Below are 21,216 nucleotides of genomic sequence, written 5' to 3'. Positions count from 1 at the left end.
TTTTAAAGGTTATCATGTATATCCCCATACACTCACTAATGCACTACACAATGCCATATTCCTCCTTCTTCCAAAATGGTACTATAAATGAATATTCAAAGTTTGATAATTCAGAACCATTATACAGCAATGATGATTCCAGTTGGATCCATGCTGAAGTATGCAACTCTTCTCTTTAAAGAGAGGAGATGAACTCAAGACAACACCAATGTGGGAATCTGTTTTGCTTGACTATGGTTGATAATGCCTGATGCATAGTGAATACTTTATAAATACTTTTTACCTTGCCTTGACAACTAAAACCACTAATAAATGGGCGGCTTCTAATTTGTGACTTTCTGGAAGATGTGAGAGAGTAGGAGAAATAAAAAAATAAAGTCACAAAAGCAGAAGTCTTCAGCTCAAACATTTTAGCTATAGCACTTTTTGGCCTCCCATGCTCATAGGGGAAATAATTTAAAAATAGTGACTTCGAATAGGACTGATATATATATTTTTAAACCCTTAACTTCTGTGTATTGGCTCCCAGGTAGAAGAGTGGTAAGGGTGGGCAATGGGGGTCAAGTGACTTGCCCAGGGTCACACAGCTGGGAAGTGTCTGAGGCTGGCTTTGAACCTAGGACCTTCTGTCTCTAGGCCTAACTCTCAATCCACTGAGCTACCCAGCTGCCCCCTAGGATTGATATTGGATGCATAATTTCCCCAAACCCCATACTAAATCACTAGAACCATTTCTTTAGGATCATTCCCTAGTCTTTAAGTATAAAGAATGATGCATAGGCACGATGGTCTATACTCACATTGTCTCATCATCTCTGTAATGGATTACTGCCCTGTTCTCTCCCTCTTTTCCCTCTTCCTGGAATTTGAAGTATTTCTCAAAGACTGAGGCAAAACAGTTTCTTTTCAACATTCCAGCCTGATGAACGATGGAGTCCTTTGAGGCAGGCAGGTTCTCAAGGTCATATAGCAAAGAGACATTGTATCCTGGGGGAGGGAAATCATCAATTGTATTCTTGTTTTAAAAAGTTTATTAAAAAGAATTCCAAGTTATTAATAGTCATATACTCCTTATCCCTAAAAATCAGAGAAATGCAAATAAAAGGGAACCTAAATACCTTCCTTGCTAGTTAGTCATAGATTGCTAAAAGTTAAGTGAAAGAGGCAGCTGGGTATCATAGTGGAGGATAGAATCAGGCCTGGAGTCAGGAAGACCTAGGTATAAATATGGATTCATACACTTCCTAGCTGGGTAGCCCTGGATTCTGAGGTTTTATCTCATCTTCACCAGAAAAGGAAAAAGGGCAGAAAAAAAGGAAAATGATAATTATTAGAGGGGCTTTGGAAAGCAGACACAGAAATAGATTGTTGGTGGAGCTGTGAATGTTCTAGGCATTCTGGAAACCAAATCGTAACTATGCTCTAAAAGTTATTCAATGGCATTATCCAGTGATATTACCACTAAGACCATATCCTAAAGAGATCAAAGAGAAAGGAAAAGGATTTGTAAATACAAAAATATTTATGGCAGGTTTTTTTTTTTGGTAGTGGCAAAGAACTACTCATCAAATGGAGATTGGCTGAACAAATTATAGTAGACAAATGCAATGGAATATTATTGCCATAAGAAATCAATCTAAGTAAACAGTTTCAGAGATATCTGGGAAGATTTGTATGAACTGAATTAGAGAGAAGATTCTGTTAAGCAGAATCAGAACAATTTTACAATAACACTGTAAAGATAAGTAACTAAAAGATTGATCAACTATAATTTTAGAACTGAATTACTAGTAGAGCTGAAATTTTGCTACCTACTTCTGGGCTGAGAGGTAAAGGAGTCAGTGCATACTGAGATGTTTTTTGGACATGGTCATTGTGGAAATTTGTTTGGCTTAACAGGGAATGGAGAGAGAAAAGAGATTTTTGCTAACTAAAAAAAAATTAAAAAAAAAAAAAAAAGCCCACCAACACTTCTAATTACAAAAGGACAGACTCTCTTTTGACAAAGGCTCTAGAACAGTGATGGTGAACCAATGGCACGGGTGCCAAAGATGGCACACGGAGTGCCGTCTGTGGGCATGACCTGCCCAGTTTGATACTAGAAAGTCAGAAGGACTTGGGCAGAGCTGCTCCCCTCACCCTCTTCACTGTACCCAATGACATTTTTTTTCACATTCCTCTGCCCAGCAGCCCAAGGGGAACGCACAGGTGGTAAGGTGGGTGGCTCACAGGCAGCAGAGCTAAAGAGGAGTGGAGTGCTCAGGCCACTCTCCTCTCCCTCTTCATCTGCCCTGAGGACATTCCTCACATGACACCTCCCCCCAGCAGCCCAATAGGAGCGCTTCTTCCTTCCCCTGGATGGGGTAAGAAGGGAGAGCCATAGCACATGGTCTCTGGAGGGAGAGGGCAGCAGGGTAACTCAATCCTGGGTGGGAGTGGGGCCTAGCACTCCATCTCTAAAAAGTTCACCATCACTGCTCTAGAGTATTAACATTAATTCACTTAATGCTAATTCTGGTCTCCTTTCCTTATCTGTAAAACAAGCAGAATATTGTATTACACATTTCCTTTTATCACACTGAGTTAAGGTAAAGTCAATCTTATATTCTTCAAAAATGCTTAAAAATATAAAACACTTAAAATAATTCAAAGTGACACCAAAATGCCCAATTGCTGAGAGCACTGGTATCAAGCTTACATAGAAACAAGGAACCACTATATGATTTGGGATTTTGGTTTTATAAGATTATTCACTTACAAAAAATATAGAATATGGAAATATGTTCTACATGATAATACATGTATAACCTAGACTTTATTGCGTGTCAGCTCTGGAAGTGGGGAGGGAAAAAGAGAGGTAGACTATAGATCATATAACTTTGGAAAACATGTCGAAATTTGTTATTAAAATCATTTTTAAACTTTAAGAAAAAAAAGAGCAACTAAATTATACATAAGGATCTCTGCAGAACAGGTGGCATGTTGACTTAGAAAACCACACATTAACATTATTTATATTCTATTTTTATTTTGTTAAATAGTTCTCAATTATATTTTAATCAGATTTTCCTGAGCGATTCATGCTTGTCACACTTCTGGTCTAAAGAAAATACAATGCTTCTAAGAACAGAATCTGGGAACTTCAATCAGAAATTTGGCTTGTTCCAGAGACATTTGTGAAAAAGGAACATGACATTAAAAACCATGAATATAAAATCAGAAATTTAAGTTGATTTAAGAATAACCATAAAATATTCCTTTGAGTTTCAAGGCAAGACAAGAGATTTTTTTACCACAGTAACAAGAATCAACACGATTAACATTTAATAAGCATCGTGAGAGTTAGTAACTAATGATTAGATACATGCTGTTAATGAGGCAAAAGGTCCACATGATATCAGGTTGTGTATAAAGACATATTTAGGTATGGTTGAGGGAGGTCTCAATAGTTGATTCATATCCAAGGTAACTGAGGCGTGGGCACTGAATAGGTTTTGACCAGGATGGTATGAATTTCAAATTATGGAATGCACCAGATTTCTGCACTGTTACTGTTTCTTTTTTCTCCATTCTGTTTCTGTTGGGCCTGCACCACTCTAATTATCATCCTTAAGGTCATAAGTTCTTTAAATTTCTGTTCTGGACAGTGTTTAGCACATTGTTGGCACTCTTAACATTAAATAATTACAAAAACCTTCCCATTCTGGGTACCTGAGAACCAGATAAACAGATGAGTTGAGAGAAGATAAAGGAATATTTTCAGAGCTGGAGTTTACTGGATATTAGGAGCCAGTCAAAAACAGCTTTACGTAAAGGCAAGACTAAAACAAGTCTAATACTTTTAAGGAAGGAGTACAATGGGTGAATGTTAGCCAGTGTGATCAAGTAAAAGTTCAGTACTATCTGGCTAAGAAGTCTCAAAAAGGTTAGAAAAATGACCGAGTAAATAGGACTTCAGTTGTTTTTTATTGTTTTTTTTTTTTTTTTTTTTTTTTTTTGCATTTAATAATGTAAACTATAGGGTTTCAGCAGCAATATATACATTATTACACAAGGATTCCATATAGCCTTCTGCCACTGAGGTAAGTTGGAAGGAAGAGGAAAATGGGAAAGGTGTAGATCCAATAATTTGTTGCTCCCTTCAAATTTGCTATTCTTTATTCCCAGAAAACATTTCTTCCCAATCCAATTCATCAAAATCTGTTTTTTGCCTCTGAATTTTGACTTCAGTTTTTCATCTGGACCATGGTAACAAAAGGAGACATTGGCATATCTACACTGTTTTCTTTGGTGTGTCTTTTATAAGATTAGTTATAAAGAGGGTGCATTTCAATGACACTATTGTCAGAAACAATGTTATCAGATGCATTAATATAAGAGGCTGCAAGGAATACATTCCAGGGTAGAAAAAGAGAAAGGGAATGGGGAATAAATAAGTCTTATAGCAGGGAAAAAAGTAAGATATTAAAGAAAATATCACAGAAAAAATAAAAACTAGAAATGTTAAAAGACAAGTTTGCATAACTTCATAATTTTGTCCAAGTTTGGCTTTTATTTACTTTCAAATGTATGTGGACAAAATACTGTGTATTGAGTTATTTTTACTTAGAGACATACATTTACATTTTGGCTAGAATGTTGCCAGTGGGCCACAGGACACATATTATTTTGCATTATTTGTAAAGAATTTTTCTTAACATCCAAAAAAAAAAAAAAAAGGTAGCCAATTTCATTTCCAGAAAATGAGGCATAACTGTGATATTGCCTGAGTACCAAATGATACTCATTATTTTTCTTTTTCAAAAACTCTTTACCTTCTGTCTTAGAATTGATTAAAGGATAAGTTCTAAGGCAGAAGAGCAAGTTAGACAATTGGGATTAAGTGACTTGCCCAGGGTCACACTGTTAGAAAATGTCTGAGGCCAGATTTGGATACAGGTCCACCCAACTCTAGGCCTGGCACTCTACTATGCTACCTAGCTGCCTCTCATGCTCATTTTTCTTAAAATAGCTTATCTTCAAATAGCTTTATTAACTTAAAATCTTATTCCAGCATGGAACTTGTCTGCTTTAGGGGACGGGAATGTATTTTAATTGAGGATATAAGCAACCAGGTCTTCCCAAATAAGAGTACTAACAAATTATATGTGTGCCCATCCAAGTGGATCACAAGCATTTCAACTATTTTTGAGTCAGTCAATAAGTTGACCATAAATAGATTAAGAGAAGACAGATACTCCCTCCCCACTTTCAGCTACAATCTTCCTCCAACTATGAAGTAGATAGGAAACTACTAAAGGAAAAGCCAATGTTTGCTTAATTCATCTAAAAGGCATCTTAATCATAACAGGTAAACAATAGCAGCCTTCAGGCTAGAAGTATGAGGCAGTAATTGGCCACACTATTTTTTGGTGACATAGACCCAGCACTACTGACATCATAAGAATGCTATTTTTATATCAAGGAAAAAATGGGTCCACAAAAGTGTAAGCATTTTTAAAAAAAGAAAGGAAGGTACAATATTCAGATTAAAGTCATCAGCAAAAGCTTTGATACAAGTGTTAAGTCTACAGAAGCATACCTGATTCTGGATTTACCAAGAAACTTCCATATACCCTCTTCAACAACTAGAAAATACAAAATAACAGAATATCAAAGGTTATTTCCTTTTCAATGATTTTTAAAGTTCAATTCAACACATTTATTAAGGGTCTATTATGAACTAGGTCCTGGGAAGACAAAGCTTGTTTTATAGGAATTTACAATCTGCTGTGAAGGGAGCTGGGGTGAGATAAGACAATTTTATTAAGGTAACCATGGTAAAATTATTTAAAAAATATATAGATGATACCCAGGGTAGTATAAGAGATCAGAGGGGAGAAAAATAATTTCAAACTCAGGGGGAAATTAAGTTATCATTTTTGCTGAGATAAAGACTGGTAATCTCACCCTCTACTGGCAGAGTGACTAGGAGACACTCATTCAAGAATAACTAAGCAAAACAGATCTGAGGTTGTCTTCTCACCAAGTCCTGTCATCTATCCTTGTAGGGCAATACCTTCCCTCTACATTGTCCACCTTCCATCATGTCCACCATCATCTACCATAAAATGTATGATTGCTCTTTACCCCTGATTGTGAGAGCACACCATGCTACTTATCAGTTGACTGGGTCAACCCACTAACTCCCAAGACAAAAAACAAGATTACTAGGACCCATTTAAATTAGAAGCTTGCTTATGTTCTTGAAAACTATGAAGTGGTAGTTAAAAAAAAAAAAAGGTGCACAGATAGTTGGATCCCAGTTATTACTGTTCAGTCTATGATAGCTTATATTCCTAACAAACTTTAATTTTAAGAAACTAAATTTTGGGTTCTAGCTCTGCCATCTATATGGTCATCTGTAAAATAAGGAGCTGGACTACAAAATCTCTTAAGTAGAATCAGATAAGCTTCCAGTTCTAACAACTTACAGTCACATTCAAATAAGGTGAAAACATAGCTGGGATATATATATATATATACACAGGATCTTGCTATGGATTTATCCTATAACCATCTTTCCTTAGTACCAAGTTTGACCTCCTCCCTTGGTGGACACTGCTTTGAAGCTTGCAGTGACCCCCAATAGCATGGGAAAGGCTGTTTAACAGGTATTTATGGGGTGTCTACTAGGTAGCTGTGCTAGGTATACTTTGGGTTACAGATGAAAATAACAGTTCCTGCCACTAAAGATTTTAATTTTGGAAGATGAGTGGTTTTGATTAAATTTAATTGCTACTTTGAAGTATAGATTATTCAATTTAGAAAAGCTGCCATGCAAATCATGTTATTAACCAACACAAGAACTTTCCCTCTATTTCTGTGGAAGATGAATAGAGGACATAATATGTTAAACTATGATGGTGGGCTGACAGTTTCAGAATGATCTCTACTCAGTTTCTTCCTGGATCCCACCCCTCAAAGATTGAAAACAATTTCTTCCTGTGATCAATAACTTAACCTTAAATGTAACAAAGATCACTCTCCTTAGGTGGGTCATTATGTCAATCACTGTGAACAGGTGGGGAAGCAATGATACTATTGATGGAAGAGTTAACAGAGGTTAGATATCAGGGGTTCCAAGATAATGCTCACATAGTGAATCTGAGTGTGAGATCTGCCCTCTCAATTGGGATTTTTTCCTGTTCCTTTGACAAATTTTTAACACAACCCTCCCTAGATCTAGGGAACTACCTTCCCAAAAGCCTCAGATTCATAGCCTCATCCCTACACCAATCTATTTACCTCTAGTCTCCAACTTAGCTTTTATAGTACAATGACCATAGCAGAATCCCCTTTCTCAAACATTGTCAAAATTGGGGCAGTGTAAGGGGGTGGGGTGGAGACAAGAGCCAGAGAAAAACTGTAGCTTCCTGGTAGTGGAACAAGTTAGCACCCAGTCTGATTCCCTACCCTCTACTCACACTGATGCAGCAAGAGGCCAGTGACTCTCCAAGCTGTCATCAGGGGCCTAGTCCCTCCCTCTTGTCTCTTTCTGACTCTGTGCAACTGAAATCCATGATGTTTTTAAGCACAGTAAGCACAAGTCCAAGGACTCCTTCCCCTACCTTGTCTAAAGAGCAATAAATTAGGAGGTAAAGGACACAAAAGAGGTGGAGCAAGAAGAAAAGCAACTATCTGGAGATGGATAAGACATCAGTAATGAAGGTGTCACCAATGTCATGACCGTTTCAGCATCCTCTGGTCTTTATGAGGAAATAACATTTTACACCTACAATATAATTCATTATACCATATAGACAATCCTAACCCTAATCATTGTCCCCTGGGGTAGATAAGGAGGCATTATTAATTTCTATTAAACCAGAGGGTAGTAAAAGACAGAGAGCCAGGTTGGGAGCCTAGATCTATATCTCACTCACTATAACTACATTCATTTGATCAGGTTCATGGAAATATTCTCTCCATTCTAATGACCAGATCAATAGCTAAATGATATTTAAGGGCCTTTGTAAAAGCAACCCACTATGAAATGTAGAGATCAGTTTAGTGATTACATAACCTTCTCTGTAACTTGCAGGTAAATATAACTATTCAGTTTTGTCTTTGTATCCCCTAGGGCAATGATGGGCAAACTTTTTAAAAAGGGGGGCAAAGGAAAGGAAATGCTCATCTGTCAGTCTGTTTCTAAAGCAACTCTTTTGAAGTTTCATTGTATTTGTCAGATTAGGAATGATGTCTCTTCAGGGAGCCGCAGCTGGAGCCTTAGTTTGCCCCTCACTGCCCTAGGGCCTAATACGGAGAACCTAGCACATAGCAGTCACTTAATAAATAATTTGTTGCACTGAATCTCTATTCTCATACCTTATTCCTAAAGTATTTGAAAAAGAAGTCAAATGCATACCCTGAAGGTTGAAAAGCCAGTAAATTATAATTTGGTACTTTATACTCTCATTTCCTGAAGAATGAGAGAAAAAGATAAATGAAAAGTAGGCAAAACTTTAATCTAAGGATTTAGTTAAGCCCCCAAAAGATTTAAAAGGTTCTCAAGACCCAGTCAAACTGTATCTAACCACTTTGCCCCTGCCCCTTTCCTCCCACTGTAGCAAACTCATTGCCTCAACAGGATTCCAGAAATTCACTTTAACTATGATTCACTTCTCAATTTCGCCCCCTCTTCTAACATGACATCAGGAGGCAGTTAGAGGCAGCCTGTCACTGTCACATCTTTCCCTTATCATTGGAAGATGCCTTCTGTTTTGAAGAAGTCTGCTAGGCCTGAGATCTTCAGAAACAGAACAAACTGCTTCTCATTATCACACTCTAGTCACTGTTTAACCGACTCGGGGAGTGATTCATTGATGACTAGGTTCCAAGGCTGTGAATGTCCCTCACCCCACCCAAGCAGTAGGTGTTTGTTCTTTGACCCTCGAAGTTAAACAAAGAGCAACCTGCTCTAAAGTCCCCTCCTCAGAGGATCACAGAATAGAAAAGAACCTGAAGAAACTCAACTCAGTATTCTTCCCTTTTCTAAGCATAACTTCATTAAGACCATTAAAGAGAGAAGGCTTTCTATTGTGGGGGAAATTATCACACGATGTCTTTCAGATGCTTGATGCAATGGTTAATAAATTTGCGAGGCAGTTCTTTGATAGCCAAACTTTCTTCCTAAAACATGGGCTGATTACAATCTTCCTATAAGTCTTCACTTAAGATTGTGTTTGTGTCAGTTCTCCCTTTCCCCATTTCTTTTCTAGATAAAGAACTTCAATCTATAAATATTTTCCCCCTTGAACTTCTCATAATAGAGCAAAGCATGAACAGCAAGGGAAGTGATCATCTTTAGTTTGCTGAACCTTCATATTTGAAGAAAAAATATTTAGCTCTCTGACAAATCCCAGTCTATTCAAAGGCATTTCAAAATTTAAAAAATATTAATTCCTTTTTGGTGATCTCTATTATAACCATCTTTTTAAATAATTCAATTATTTGTTTCTTTTATCTTGAAAGAAAGAAATCTTCCTTCAGTACTGTGAGGACTCAGTTTGTTAAAACTAGACCATTTGAAAACTAATTCAGGAACTGAGTCATACTTCCTGCTTTGAAACCCGACCACAGCATGCATACAGTAATGTAAAAGCATTTTCTTTCTTCCATAAATGGCCCTCCCCAGAGCAAATATAGTTCAACAGGAACTAAACCTGTTACTGTGGAGATCAGCCAATAGGCAACTAACAAAGTATGGCAGTTAAGGGTTTCATAATGCCTAGACACCCCATCTTACTTCCTCTAAGACAGCTAAAGTCAGAAGGGAGGCCAGGCACAAAGAACACTCAATTTGCAAAACCAAAAAGAAAGGGGCTTTTCTTCTAACTTTTAGAATAGGGAACTAAGTCTAAAATTGTTTTTTAATTTAATAGAGAGAGCTCTATTTTGTGTAGCATCCCTAATCAGAATAATCCTAACAACTAATAGTCCTACAAAAGAAACAAAATCATAATCACACTTTGTCCCAGCTATTCTTTCTACCAATGGTCAAGAAAATATGGACAATGCCTAGTTTAAAAAAAGTCAGTAATCATTCAGTCTTTGATCAATTTATTTTGCTTAAAGTTTGCCAAGTTGTCCAGAGTTTTGGAGAGGTGATCATTTAAAATCTGAAATACCAATATGGGATAAACAGTCACTGTTTAGGTAAGATCAACAATCTAGACTGGCCTTTACAATGTGGGGCACAATGAAGAAGGTGGAGCTAACAACAGCCATCATTGCTCTGTGGGAAGCTGCCAATGAAAGGTGAGGAGCAACACAAAAGAGTCATAGGAAAAAAAACATGAAACTCACCTCATCAGCCCCATGTGCTTGCAGTTCCTTGTAAAATTTCAAAGAAATACTGACCATCACTTTTGTTTTGTCTCCATTGGGATTTGAAATATGATAAAGGACTCCATCAAAGTCTGTGGGAGAAGCAAAGGATGAGGATATATAGCTGGCCAGGGGGGAACTTTACTCAGCATATTCTGCTCCTTGAATGCTTTGTGATCATTAGCTTATCCTTGTGTTCTATTAAGACAAGTCAGCACAAACTCCCTCTTACAAAAAATGAAAACTGGAATAAATATAATATTTTGCTTTTATATGGAACTCAGAGGCAATGCTATGATTAGAAGCTCTGATTATTAGTCTCCCTAATCTTATCTAAACCCATTAAACTGTTCTTATACTATTCATACCTTGTTACTGAAAATAAATTATTTTTAACATAGTAAATCCCAATTTGCCAGAGAAAACATAGACAAAAAAGCCTTTCCAAAATCTTCTGTCAGCTTTCCTTCTTCTTGGTCAATTCCAAGCTATTTTTCCTAGTTTTAAATATTTCCCCTTTTACCCTATGGTTCAATGTATTCTGGTTTACAGACTGCATGGTACAAGACTATATTGTGTGGTTCATGAAACTAAATTAAACCATTTTATGAAGTACTACACTGTACGGTTCATAAAACAAGACTTGAAACAGTCTAGTTTTGTGAATCACACATGGCCACTTTTTACAGACGTAACAAGATTCATAAATAGGCAATTGTGGTATTGCCAAAGCCAGGGAACTGGCTTGATTTATCTTGTTAGAACCAGAATGTACTTTTAATTACAAATCCAGCAGTCATTATCTCTCAAAATTTCCTCTACAGTGACAAAAAAGATATCCTCAGTTTTCATGGGTAGGTATAACGATTTTTGATACAACCTATTAACAACAACAACAACAAATCAGATTTCTAATTAGATCAGAATACTTAAGAAGGCTATATGAATAAGAAAATTCAGAACACAAATAAAGGTGGGGAAAAAATTCAAAGATACCCAATTCATATGTGGTATGGAAAGGAAAAATCATTCTTTGCCTTACTAAATAGGTAGATCTTATCTATTCAAGTTTTCTTATCCACTACAGTATAAAACAAATGAGTATGTGGAGACAAAGGAGAGGTTTCATTTGGATCACAAATTGGAGCCTACTCTTCCAAAATAGGTAGTTATAAAGGTCCTTAAAGATGATCAAGCTTAACCTCCTTATTTTATTAAATAATAAAAAAAAACAAAAGTGAAGTGACTTTCCCAAGGCTACACAGGCAAATGTGTAGAAAAGCTTGGATTAAATCTCATGTTCTCTGTGCCTTTTCCAGTTCACCTTGCTACCTGATGTTCATTAATTCATTAATACTTATATTTTCTCCTAAAATTTTCTCCTTTTTGTTGGTGAACACACTGAGACTTTTAGTGATTACTTTGCAAATGGTTCTGCTTTATACTTATCTTCTACTTTCTCACAATGCAGCTAAAGTTACAAAACTTACCTGCAAATGTTACTTCTACTGCCTCTGGTTTGTTTCTGTAAAACAGAAAGAAATTTCCCTAGTTAATAAAATCATCTTGCAATTCACCTTCAAGAAGAATGGAAAAAAGGGGGCAGCTAAGTGGCTAAGCGGTTTGAGAGTCAGGCCCTGGGTTTAAATCTGATTTCAAACACTTCCTATTTGTGTGACCTGGGGCAAGTCACTTAACTGCCATGGCCTAGCCCTGTGATGGCAAACCTATGGCATGTGTACCAGAAAGGGCACACAGGGCCCTCTCTGTGAGCATGACAATCGCCTGTCAGAGTTCATTACTAGAAAGCCAGAGGGACTCAGCATAGAGCTATTCCCCATCCCACTCCATGCACCTGAGAACATTCATCCACCCCTCTGCCCAGCAGCCCAATAATGCTCTAAAACAGTATTGAATACAGTATTGATTCTAAGGTACAAGGTAAAGATAAAAAAAAAAAAAAAAAAAAAAAAAAGGGAAAGGAATTTGACTTTCTTCAACAACTAAAGTGAGCTTCCGAAGCATATTAAGCCTTTTATGTGAGCCCTTCCTCAATTTATTACCCCCTTTTAATAAAACTGTTGCTTTCTGTTTTAGTAACAACTAAGAGGGCAAGAGCTAGGCAAAAAGGGGTTAAGTGATTTATCTGCCTGGGGCCTGAGGATCTGAAGCTAGATTTCAACCCCTATTTTCTCAGCTTCAGGTCCAGCACTCTAGTCAAGGAGATACCTAGTTGTCCCACCTCAATTTATTACTGATGCTACTGAATAGTTCACTTAATTATGCTCTCTCAGCCTCTGTACATGTTCAGTGCTTGAGGTGGGAAAAAAGGGAAGCATTATCACTTTAGTTTTCTTAACTATTGGCTACTACTATGTCCCTTACTTGACTGGCATTCTACTTCTGCTTATTTAGTTCAGTCTCTGAGAGCAGGATAGAGGTGATGACAATTAGAAAAAACAAACAAACAAACCAAAAAACCCTCTTGATTGCTTTCCCAATTCTACCTCTTATAGAGGAAATATATTAAAAAAAAACCCATCCATATTCCAGGATGGTTTAAATTTGATTTAAAAATAAAACAGCAAGATGATTTATTTCAGCCACTAAGATCCCATTTAAGCACACTTTAAAATTATATCCCTCTCTTTAGATCTGCCCCAAAGTTACTACCTTCATGAAATCTTTCCAGATACCTCGAGTTATCCAGTAACATCCACAAAACTTGGACAAGAGTTTGCTCCTGAAACACATGCTATGCTTTATGTTACACTTCCAATACTCTGTTATGCTTTGAAAGTCCTTTCTCTTTTTGCTTGAATTCTTCTCCATGCTTTAAAATTATAAATAAACAGCACCTCTTCTGATCTCGGTGTCTTCTCTCTAAAGCTAATAACAACCTTTATTTTCATGGCATCACATAGTAGCTATCTAGCTTTGTGTCTTATGCCTCCCCTATTAAACTATAGAATCCTTGAGGGTAGGTAAAACATCTTGTTTATACTCTAGACCTGCCCACACTTAACACAGTGCTCCCTTACACATACCAGGGATTTATTAAATATCTGTGGTATTTGTTTTTTATTATGGGGGTGAATAAGGTATCTTTGAATGGAAAGAACTAGTCTAAAAGTCAATGTACTAATTTTGGTTACCAATTTCACCCAACCGCCTGAATGATCACAGACAAGTCATTTAACATTTGAATCTTGGTTTTCCCATCTACAGAAAAAGGCACAGTAGCAACAGTTTCTTACTGAGGACAAAGTGTGAATGAACGTGAAGGGATTAATCCTTTTAGGATATCCTATATAAATGTAAGGTATTATGCTCTCTATTTTTCCTCTATGCCTAGTCTAACCAACAAAAAATGAATTTATGGATATTAGTCAATGTTTCTACTATGTAGAGCTCTGCACACAGTAGGCATTTGGTAAATACTAGCTCATGCATTAGAAAGCCTCTCACATGTCCTAACTGTAAAAAACTTATTAGCATTCAACACAATAGCTTAATAGAAAAGCTATTAAAATGATTTAATTGCTCTTTCTCCTTTAAGTATAATGATAGGACACATCCAAGAACAGACCTAGTTAGCCTTCCCAACTACCTGCAATGAAATTGGTTCCACTTTGCTTTACAAATTGGCAACATGGCCAGAAGAGAAGAAATCCAGTTTCTCACTCTTAATTTTTCACTTTAATTTGCTCAGGATCATACAATCAAGATGATAACCTCTTTAGCTTTATAGTTGTTTCTCCTGTAAAATGGACCAATGCTCAACTAGTCCTGGAGAATAATGAAAAATAAAGTGGTTTATTGTTCTTAAAAGAAACTGGATTCTACTAAACACATTAAATGATTACTTAGGCCACTTCCAATTCTTAAATCTTATGATTTTATATGATAGATTTACTTCAAAAAGATAAAATGTATTAACTGTTTTCTGGAGTTCTAAGGATGAAGGCACAAGGTAAGACCTATAGCAGTGATAGTGAATCTTTTTAGAGGCAGAATGCCAGGCCCCACCCTTACCCCACACAGGGGAGGGAGAAAGCATACCCATTGGGCTGCTGGATGGAGGAGGGTGGGGTGTAAAAGGAGAAATGTCCTCAGGGAGAGTAGAGGGGGAGAGGGGAGTGGCCTGAGCCACTCCCCTCTAATTCTGCAGCACGTGAGCCCCGCCCACTTTACCTACCGGGTGTTCCCATTGGGCTGTTGGGTAGAGGATGTGTGAAAAATGTCTTCAGGCATGGTAGAGAGGGAGAAGGGAGCAGCTCAGCCCCAGTAGATCACCTTTCTAGTGTGGGGGAGGGGAGGTCCCCTGCAGGGTGGTGGCGGGAAGTCCCCACAAAGAGTGCTCCACATGCCAACTTTGGCACCTGTGCCATAGGTTTGCCATCACGGACCCATAGCATCTATTTAGCAGAAATGAAATGAGACAGTCAATAATTGCTGCCTTCTTCAAAAATAAAGAGCAAAAGTGGAATAAGAAACACAAAAAGATGAATAATAAAGACAGCCTGTTTGTTAAGAAGCCAAAACTTAAGTTTGTGGCAGAGGTAAAAACCATGCCTGAGGAAAGGCCCCTATCTTTAAAACACCATCAGGTTCAGTGGAGGAACAGCCTACAGAAAACTAACCATAAGGTTTCATGAGCAATGCAGGATATAATGACTGAATTAATTTCCTTTCTTTACCACCAAGCATGAATGATTAGTAAGCACTGGTACAGAAAAATGGCACTAGATTTAGAGTCAGGGGACCTGGATTTCACTCCTGGCTCAACCAATTTACTGTGTGATCTTTTAACCAATTTTTCTAAACTTGGTTTTCTTTTCTGTAAAATGAGGAGTTTGGACTAGATGATTTCTAAAAGTTTCTTTTAGCTCTAAATCTATACTTATAGCTCTAATCCTAGTTGCAGAATTCTAAAGTTTCACTAGACTACAGGAATCCAGAAGCACATTTCCCAATGGGAAAAAAATGCCATGATCTATGATAAGTGGTTTGCTGTTTTGACTACAGAATATTTGTCAAATCATTGCCATTAATATTTTAGTTGACTTTTAAGGCTACATAAACAGGGAGAACAGAGTCTATGGAAAACAGTTAAAAAAAAAAAGAGCTAAAATGACCCCCCCCCCCAAGATAAAGAGCTAAAAAGGGGTATTTCAATCACCAAAAAAGTTTCATAATGAGTCACATTGGGAGTTAAAGGCCTAATAACTGTGTCCCAAAGGGAACTATCTTAATTTAGTTTAATCTTAATTTAATCTCTCATTTTGAAACATAAATTTCTCTATCTTAAAACAAGGTGTTTGTAGCTTTTTGATTTACCATTACAGATACATGCTGATGGAGGGAGGTTATAGGGGCAAAAGATAAAGCCTAACCCCTGCTCAAAGTTTCTGATGCTGGAACCAAATCTAGTATCTAGAGGAGTAAGAAAATTCTTGGCCTTGAAACTATGGCTGAAACTTATGAGACTACCTTATAAAATCAAGAACTGGTCAGTAGCACAGAAATGATGAAAACAGAGACTCATTTAGTATGATGACAGAAATATATAACTCAACAGGAAAGGTTCTCCCATGATACCAGTCATTCAATACATTCAAATGAGTCTCCTGAACTATTACTAAAATCTCTTATAAAGAAGAGTCTTTCACCCTCCCTTCCTAGGGTTCTGAACTTCCTGAGTATCACTGATCTGTCAATGACCCTGGCAATTAAATTCAGAGAACAGTGTACTAAAAGTTGAAAGGCTTTTGTAAATCATATAGCTTAAAGCCCTCATTTTACAACTGACATTTAAAGAGGTTCTGTGGTCTGCCTCAGGTTATAGAGTTAGTTAAGATACCTAGAGCAAGAGCACAAAACCAGACCCTTGATGGGATGCCACATCTAATGTTCTGGTCACTATCATGCAAAGTATTACCAAAGCCAACAACTTAGCCCTTAATTTACAGGCCATGGAGATATTATTCCTAAATGCTGCACCTATTTGAAAATGTACAGTGCCAATACATATATACCTTTGTTTTTCTTTCCTTCTGTTGAAGAATGAGGCATATCTCACTTTTAAAGGTTTCTGATCATTCTCATTTCCAAGATGACTGTACCTTGAACACAGGTAAGGTAAGGCTCAGTAGGCCTTCAGTAAATAGTGTGGAATCAAATTTTTATGTGCAAGAACCAGACACCTCTAAAAGCAGTACCACACCCACTGATGAACCACACCCCAAAGATGCCAAAATTAAGGGCAGAGTCACAGAAAATCAGGGAGATTTATAAGGAGGAAGAAGTTGGACTTGATGATCTGGGAGGTCTCAGAATCCTAGAATTAGGCCTGGGACTTTTTAAAAAGTTCAACCCTGTTATTTTTTGGGATGAGACTGAGGCCTAAGGAGGTTTGGTGATGTGCCCAAGGTCACAGATAGGGTTAAGTGGCAGAGTCAAGATTTGTTCTCAGGCCTTCTTACTCTAGATCTTACGGTCTTTCCGTAATACTACCCTGCTTCCAATTTCAAGATTCTATGAAATGGGGAGAATTTCATGGCCCTATCCATCCTACATAAAGCCAACTGAGTAAGAACAGTTGAGAATAGGGTGAATGAACTTGAAGAACAATTAGATTAGCTTCTCTCAAAGCTACCTAAGTCAGTCACTATATTCCATTTCTCCATTAAGTGCTTATAACCACTTCCAAATCACTCTAGGCCAGACTGCCTCTGAGGACATCTGCGGCATGTTTAGGAATGAAAATAAGGAAAAGTATCAGCAGATTTAATTTATTCTTTGCTCACATTTGTCTTCCCACAGTACTCGCCCACCCCAATTGGCACTGCTGTTTGCTGAGCTCCCCAGCAACTGTGTTCCCCCTCATATAATCACAGTTCTCCTAAATATATATAGGCTATAATGAAGGGCCAATGTGCACCTAAAATAAATAGCCATTTCTAGGCATCCTCCTCTGAATGCATTTCTTCAATTTTGTACTAGAACTTTGGCCATTTTGAAAGGTCAGACTTTTTAGCCTAAGAGATTCTTATTGTGTATGTAGCAGCAAATAGACCAATATCTGCTGTGTAATCTCTACTTGGATTGGAAACCTTTTCTGCATGTAAAGGATGGTCTCCAAAGGTAAGGCAGTGCTGCTTGTAAAATGTGAACATGTGACCTGACAAATGCTATTTATCCAATATCCAGAATAGCAGAGGGAAAGGCAATGAAAAAAATCCATGGTCATTTTCAGTCTTGGTTATAGTTTTCTACTAGTCATGCCCTCTTCATTTGAAGTCTGTCAAGAAGATGACAACTAAAGTGTGTTATTTGGGGAAATCTGGTTGTCTTTAATATGCCAATGTTCAGAAAATTAGTAATAAATAACAAAAGGTAAATTGCTTGAAGCGAATGTTGGGCTTTATTATTTGCATGGCCTCCAAATTAAAAGATTTCCACTGTCCAAATGCGTCCATTTAAACTGTTTAAATGACAGTGCTCTAAGCAGTTGGGAATTCAGACATTTTCTGAGATATCTCTAATAAGCACTGGGTGACTTGAAAGATCACTGGCAAAAAAAATCATCTACCAAAAAGGAAAATTAAGATAGCTGAATTTTGAATAAGAATTCCAAGACAAACCCCAAATTTGGTGTTTCTTGTGTTTAATTAGTCTGAACACAAGATTCACACTTTGGAAAAAAAGGCTATAAAACTGGGATTTCCCCATATACAGTAAGAAAAGTAAAACAGAGTGGAGCAGGAGGATCTAAAATGACAATCTCCTTTTTTATTTTTTATTTTAAACCCTTAACTTCTGTGTTTTTGACTTATAAGTGGAAGAGTGGTAAGGGTAGGCAATGGGGGTCAAGTGACTTGCCCAGGGTCACACAGCTGGGAAGTGTCTGAAGCCAGATTTGAACCTAGGACCTCCCGTCTCTCAATCCACTGAGCTACCCAGCTGCCCCCCGACAATCTCCTTTTGAAATTTCCTTACAATCTGTATGACCTGACCTGCAATTTCCTAGATATCTTCCTCCGACCTTGTACCCCAAGGGACCATGTTTCCAAACTCTTAATTTTGTCTAAAAGTTCTTTTTTTCACAACCTATCTCCTTTCTGCTCCTGCCTGTTGAGAGGATGGCTAGAACAATGCAATATTTAGGGTAATCATAGGAGTCTGTCTTGCTAGAAGTTCTGACAGGACACAAGTCATGCTAACCATTTCATGTTGCCTCACTGAAATATTATGTCTGGTAATGAACAGTCGATCTGAGGGTATCTATTTGGATGAGATATTGCCCCTGCAATCTCAGAGAGTCTATTTTCTAAGCAGCCTGAGAACATCTCTTCTTTATACATTTAGGATTTTTTTTTTTTGGCATTTCCAGGAAACTTTTTAGCAGAATCGTACCAGTTCAGGTTCTGGGTATCCTCCACAACCCACTTGTCCTAAGTCATATATAGCTTAACAAAAGCTAACCAAGTTTTGCTGCATCTCATCTGTGTGATCGATTCTAAGATATCTATTTAATGTAGTTCCAGTTTTCATCCCTCTGGAATTACCACCTGTCATCTGTAGCAGCAGTTTTAAGAGAAAAATAAAAAGCTTAAGTCTGAATAATGGGATGGTTCAGTCATAAATTAAAACATAATTAGATTCCTCCACCACAAGACATGCCTCTGCTTGAAAACACACACACACACACACACACACACACACACACACACACACACACACACACACACACTCACTCCATGGATCTACACAGAGCCAACCTGCCTCAGCTTAAGCCTGTCAAGACTTGACTGCATTAAGATCAGTTGTACAAATGCAGAAGTTAACTCAACTTCCTCCTATATGCTACATTGCTCACGGTACAACAAAGTCATCCAAATAAACGGAGCTGATTCACATCAACTCATTTTAAAATGCAAAAGCAGCTTATAGGAAAAATTGAAGCCATGAAAATAACCATCTGAAAATTAAACTGTAAAATTTCCTCCAGAAGCATATCTATTTACCTCAGGTATCACTTAAATGACCCCCCCCCCCCAAATCCTTTATTTTATAATGATAAAAAATGTGGGTCCTAGACTACATAGACATAAACTGTTGTATAGAGTATAATAGACTGAAACAATGGGTTAAAAATACTTCCTTTTATTGCTTCTTGAGTTAGCTTTTAAACTGCTTAACATCCCCCTTGCCCCAACTTCATTACTTCTGTGGATCTCAAGCACTCTTGACATTTTTTGACCTCAAACCAATAAAGGGACTTTACCCAGTTGTTCTTCTTTAAAACAGAAACAAGGAGTTCCTCAAGCTGAGGAAACAAAATTCACAAAGATAGACTCCTACAGGCCACACAGAATTAGAACCCAATTCCCTGGCCATATGCTCTAAATATGAAAAGAGCAACCTGATTTTATTTTGGAAGGAGGGAGGGAAGAAAGGTTTTGGAGAATTTTCTGCCATTTGCAGCTTCTCAGAAACACTTGCCTTGGTAAGATTCAACTCAACCCATGTTTATTAAATGCCTGCCATGTGCAGAGCAGGGAAGATGCCTGCAGGACAATCCCAGGGTCAACCCAAAGTCCAGCTTCTAAAGGTCCAATGAGAAGAAATGTCATTAAGTAACTTGACTCAAGAGTGGGGAAGAATGTAGGCCAGTAGGATCACAGCTTCCTAGGTGCAGGGGTCTTGCAGGTTTAAAGAATTTATAAGAAATCACAAGAGGAAGGCCAGTGGGTGGGGAAAGGGGCAGGAGAAACTCAGGCGAGAGATAAGGAAGGGTGTGTGAGAGAGTGTAGCCGCAGATTTCTGTGTGTATGTCTGTGTGGGTAGGTAAGTAGGTAGGTAGCAGCAGATTTGCCCTAAAAAGTCCAAGGAGAAGGGAGAAGGTGGTCCTCCTCTCTGCTGCTTGGCCCAGAGCTAAGGGGTGTCAACGAGATTCCATCTTCCCGGCTGGGGGAAGGAATGGGTCACCCATGCTTCCTCCCCGCCCCGCTGCTCCACTGGGTGTGAGTAGGGAGTGGTGGTGGGTGTTCCAGGTTCCCCAGAGGGAGGACAGGGCTGCTCCCCCGCCTCCCTTCGCCCAGCCCAGCTTTGACCCCCATCCCCCTTCCCCACCGCACCCAGTGGTCCTCCTCCTCCGCTTTTCCCTCCCTCCTCCCAGTGGGTTTCCTAACCCCGGGCCCAGGAGGAGGGAGTGGGGGAGCTGGTGCAAGAGGGTGGGGGAGGGGGTGTCAGCCCGCCGCCCCCAGCCCCGGCGCGCTCACCCACCCGGCGGCCGCGTTCTCGAACTTGAGCGCGAGCGTCTCCTCGATGATGCGGTTGTTCACCTCCAGAAGGATCATGGCGGCGGCGGCTGCTGCCCCGGGCCGGGGGAGAAGAGAGGGTGGGTAAGGGAGGGGAAGGAGGGAGCCGCGAGGCTGCCCCCCGACCGGGGCGGGGAGGTAAAGGGGAGAGGGAGCGGGGTGAAGGGGGAGGGGGCAGGGCGCACGCCTCCACACACGAGCAGCGGCTCGAGCCTTTTCCCCTGCCCTCCCGCCTCAGCGCCCTGGCCGCCGGGACCTAGCCTGCACCCACCAGCCAGCCAAGGAGCAGCCGCTGCTACCGCCGCCGCTGCCTCACCGAGCGCCCCCGGTCCCCGCCCAGCCCCCGGCTCTAGCCGGCCACTTCCGCTCTCACACCCACTTCCGCTCGCCGCCGCGACGCGCGGCCCCGTGGCGCCATTTCCGCTCCTCTTTTCTCCGCCCCCCTTCCTCTTAAGCCTCGCGAGCGGGCGAGTGCACGTACCGGAGGCCGTAGCGGACTAGTCTCCGCCCCGCTACTCCCAAC

The 21,216-nt window shown here is 39.1% G+C and overlaps 1 protein-coding gene across 1 annotated transcript in view; it reads right to left on the bottom strand.

The window, feature by feature from the left end:
- Positions 1-21,000, bottom strand: part of ARPC2 (actin related protein 2/3 complex subunit 2) — a 39,178-nt gene extending 18,178 nt beyond the window's left edge. Inside the window, exons 1-5 of the mRNA XM_044670743.1 lie at positions 20,659-21,000; positions 11,859-11,893; positions 10,348-10,460; positions 5,582-5,627; positions 801-987 (exon numbers count right to left, since the gene is read on the bottom strand). Coding sequence (XP_044526678.1) covers positions 801-987; positions 5,582-5,627; positions 10,348-10,460; positions 11,859-11,893; positions 20,659-20,732 — 455 coding nt within the window. The 5' untranslated portion in view covers positions 20,733-21,000. The remainder of the gene's footprint in view (positions 1-800; positions 988-5,581; positions 5,628-10,347; positions 10,461-11,858; positions 11,894-20,658) is intronic.
- Between the last annotated feature and the right edge of the window lie 216 nt (positions 21,001-21,216).

The sequence above is a fragment of the Gracilinanus agilis genome, chromosome 3, assembly GCF_016433145.1.
Source record: "Gracilinanus agilis isolate LMUSP501 chromosome 3, AgileGrace, whole genome shotgun sequence".
NCBI classification, from domain to species: Eukaryota; Metazoa; Chordata; class Mammalia; order Didelphimorphia; family Didelphidae; genus Gracilinanus; species Gracilinanus agilis.
This window is presented reverse-complemented; position numbering and strand designations above follow the sequence as displayed.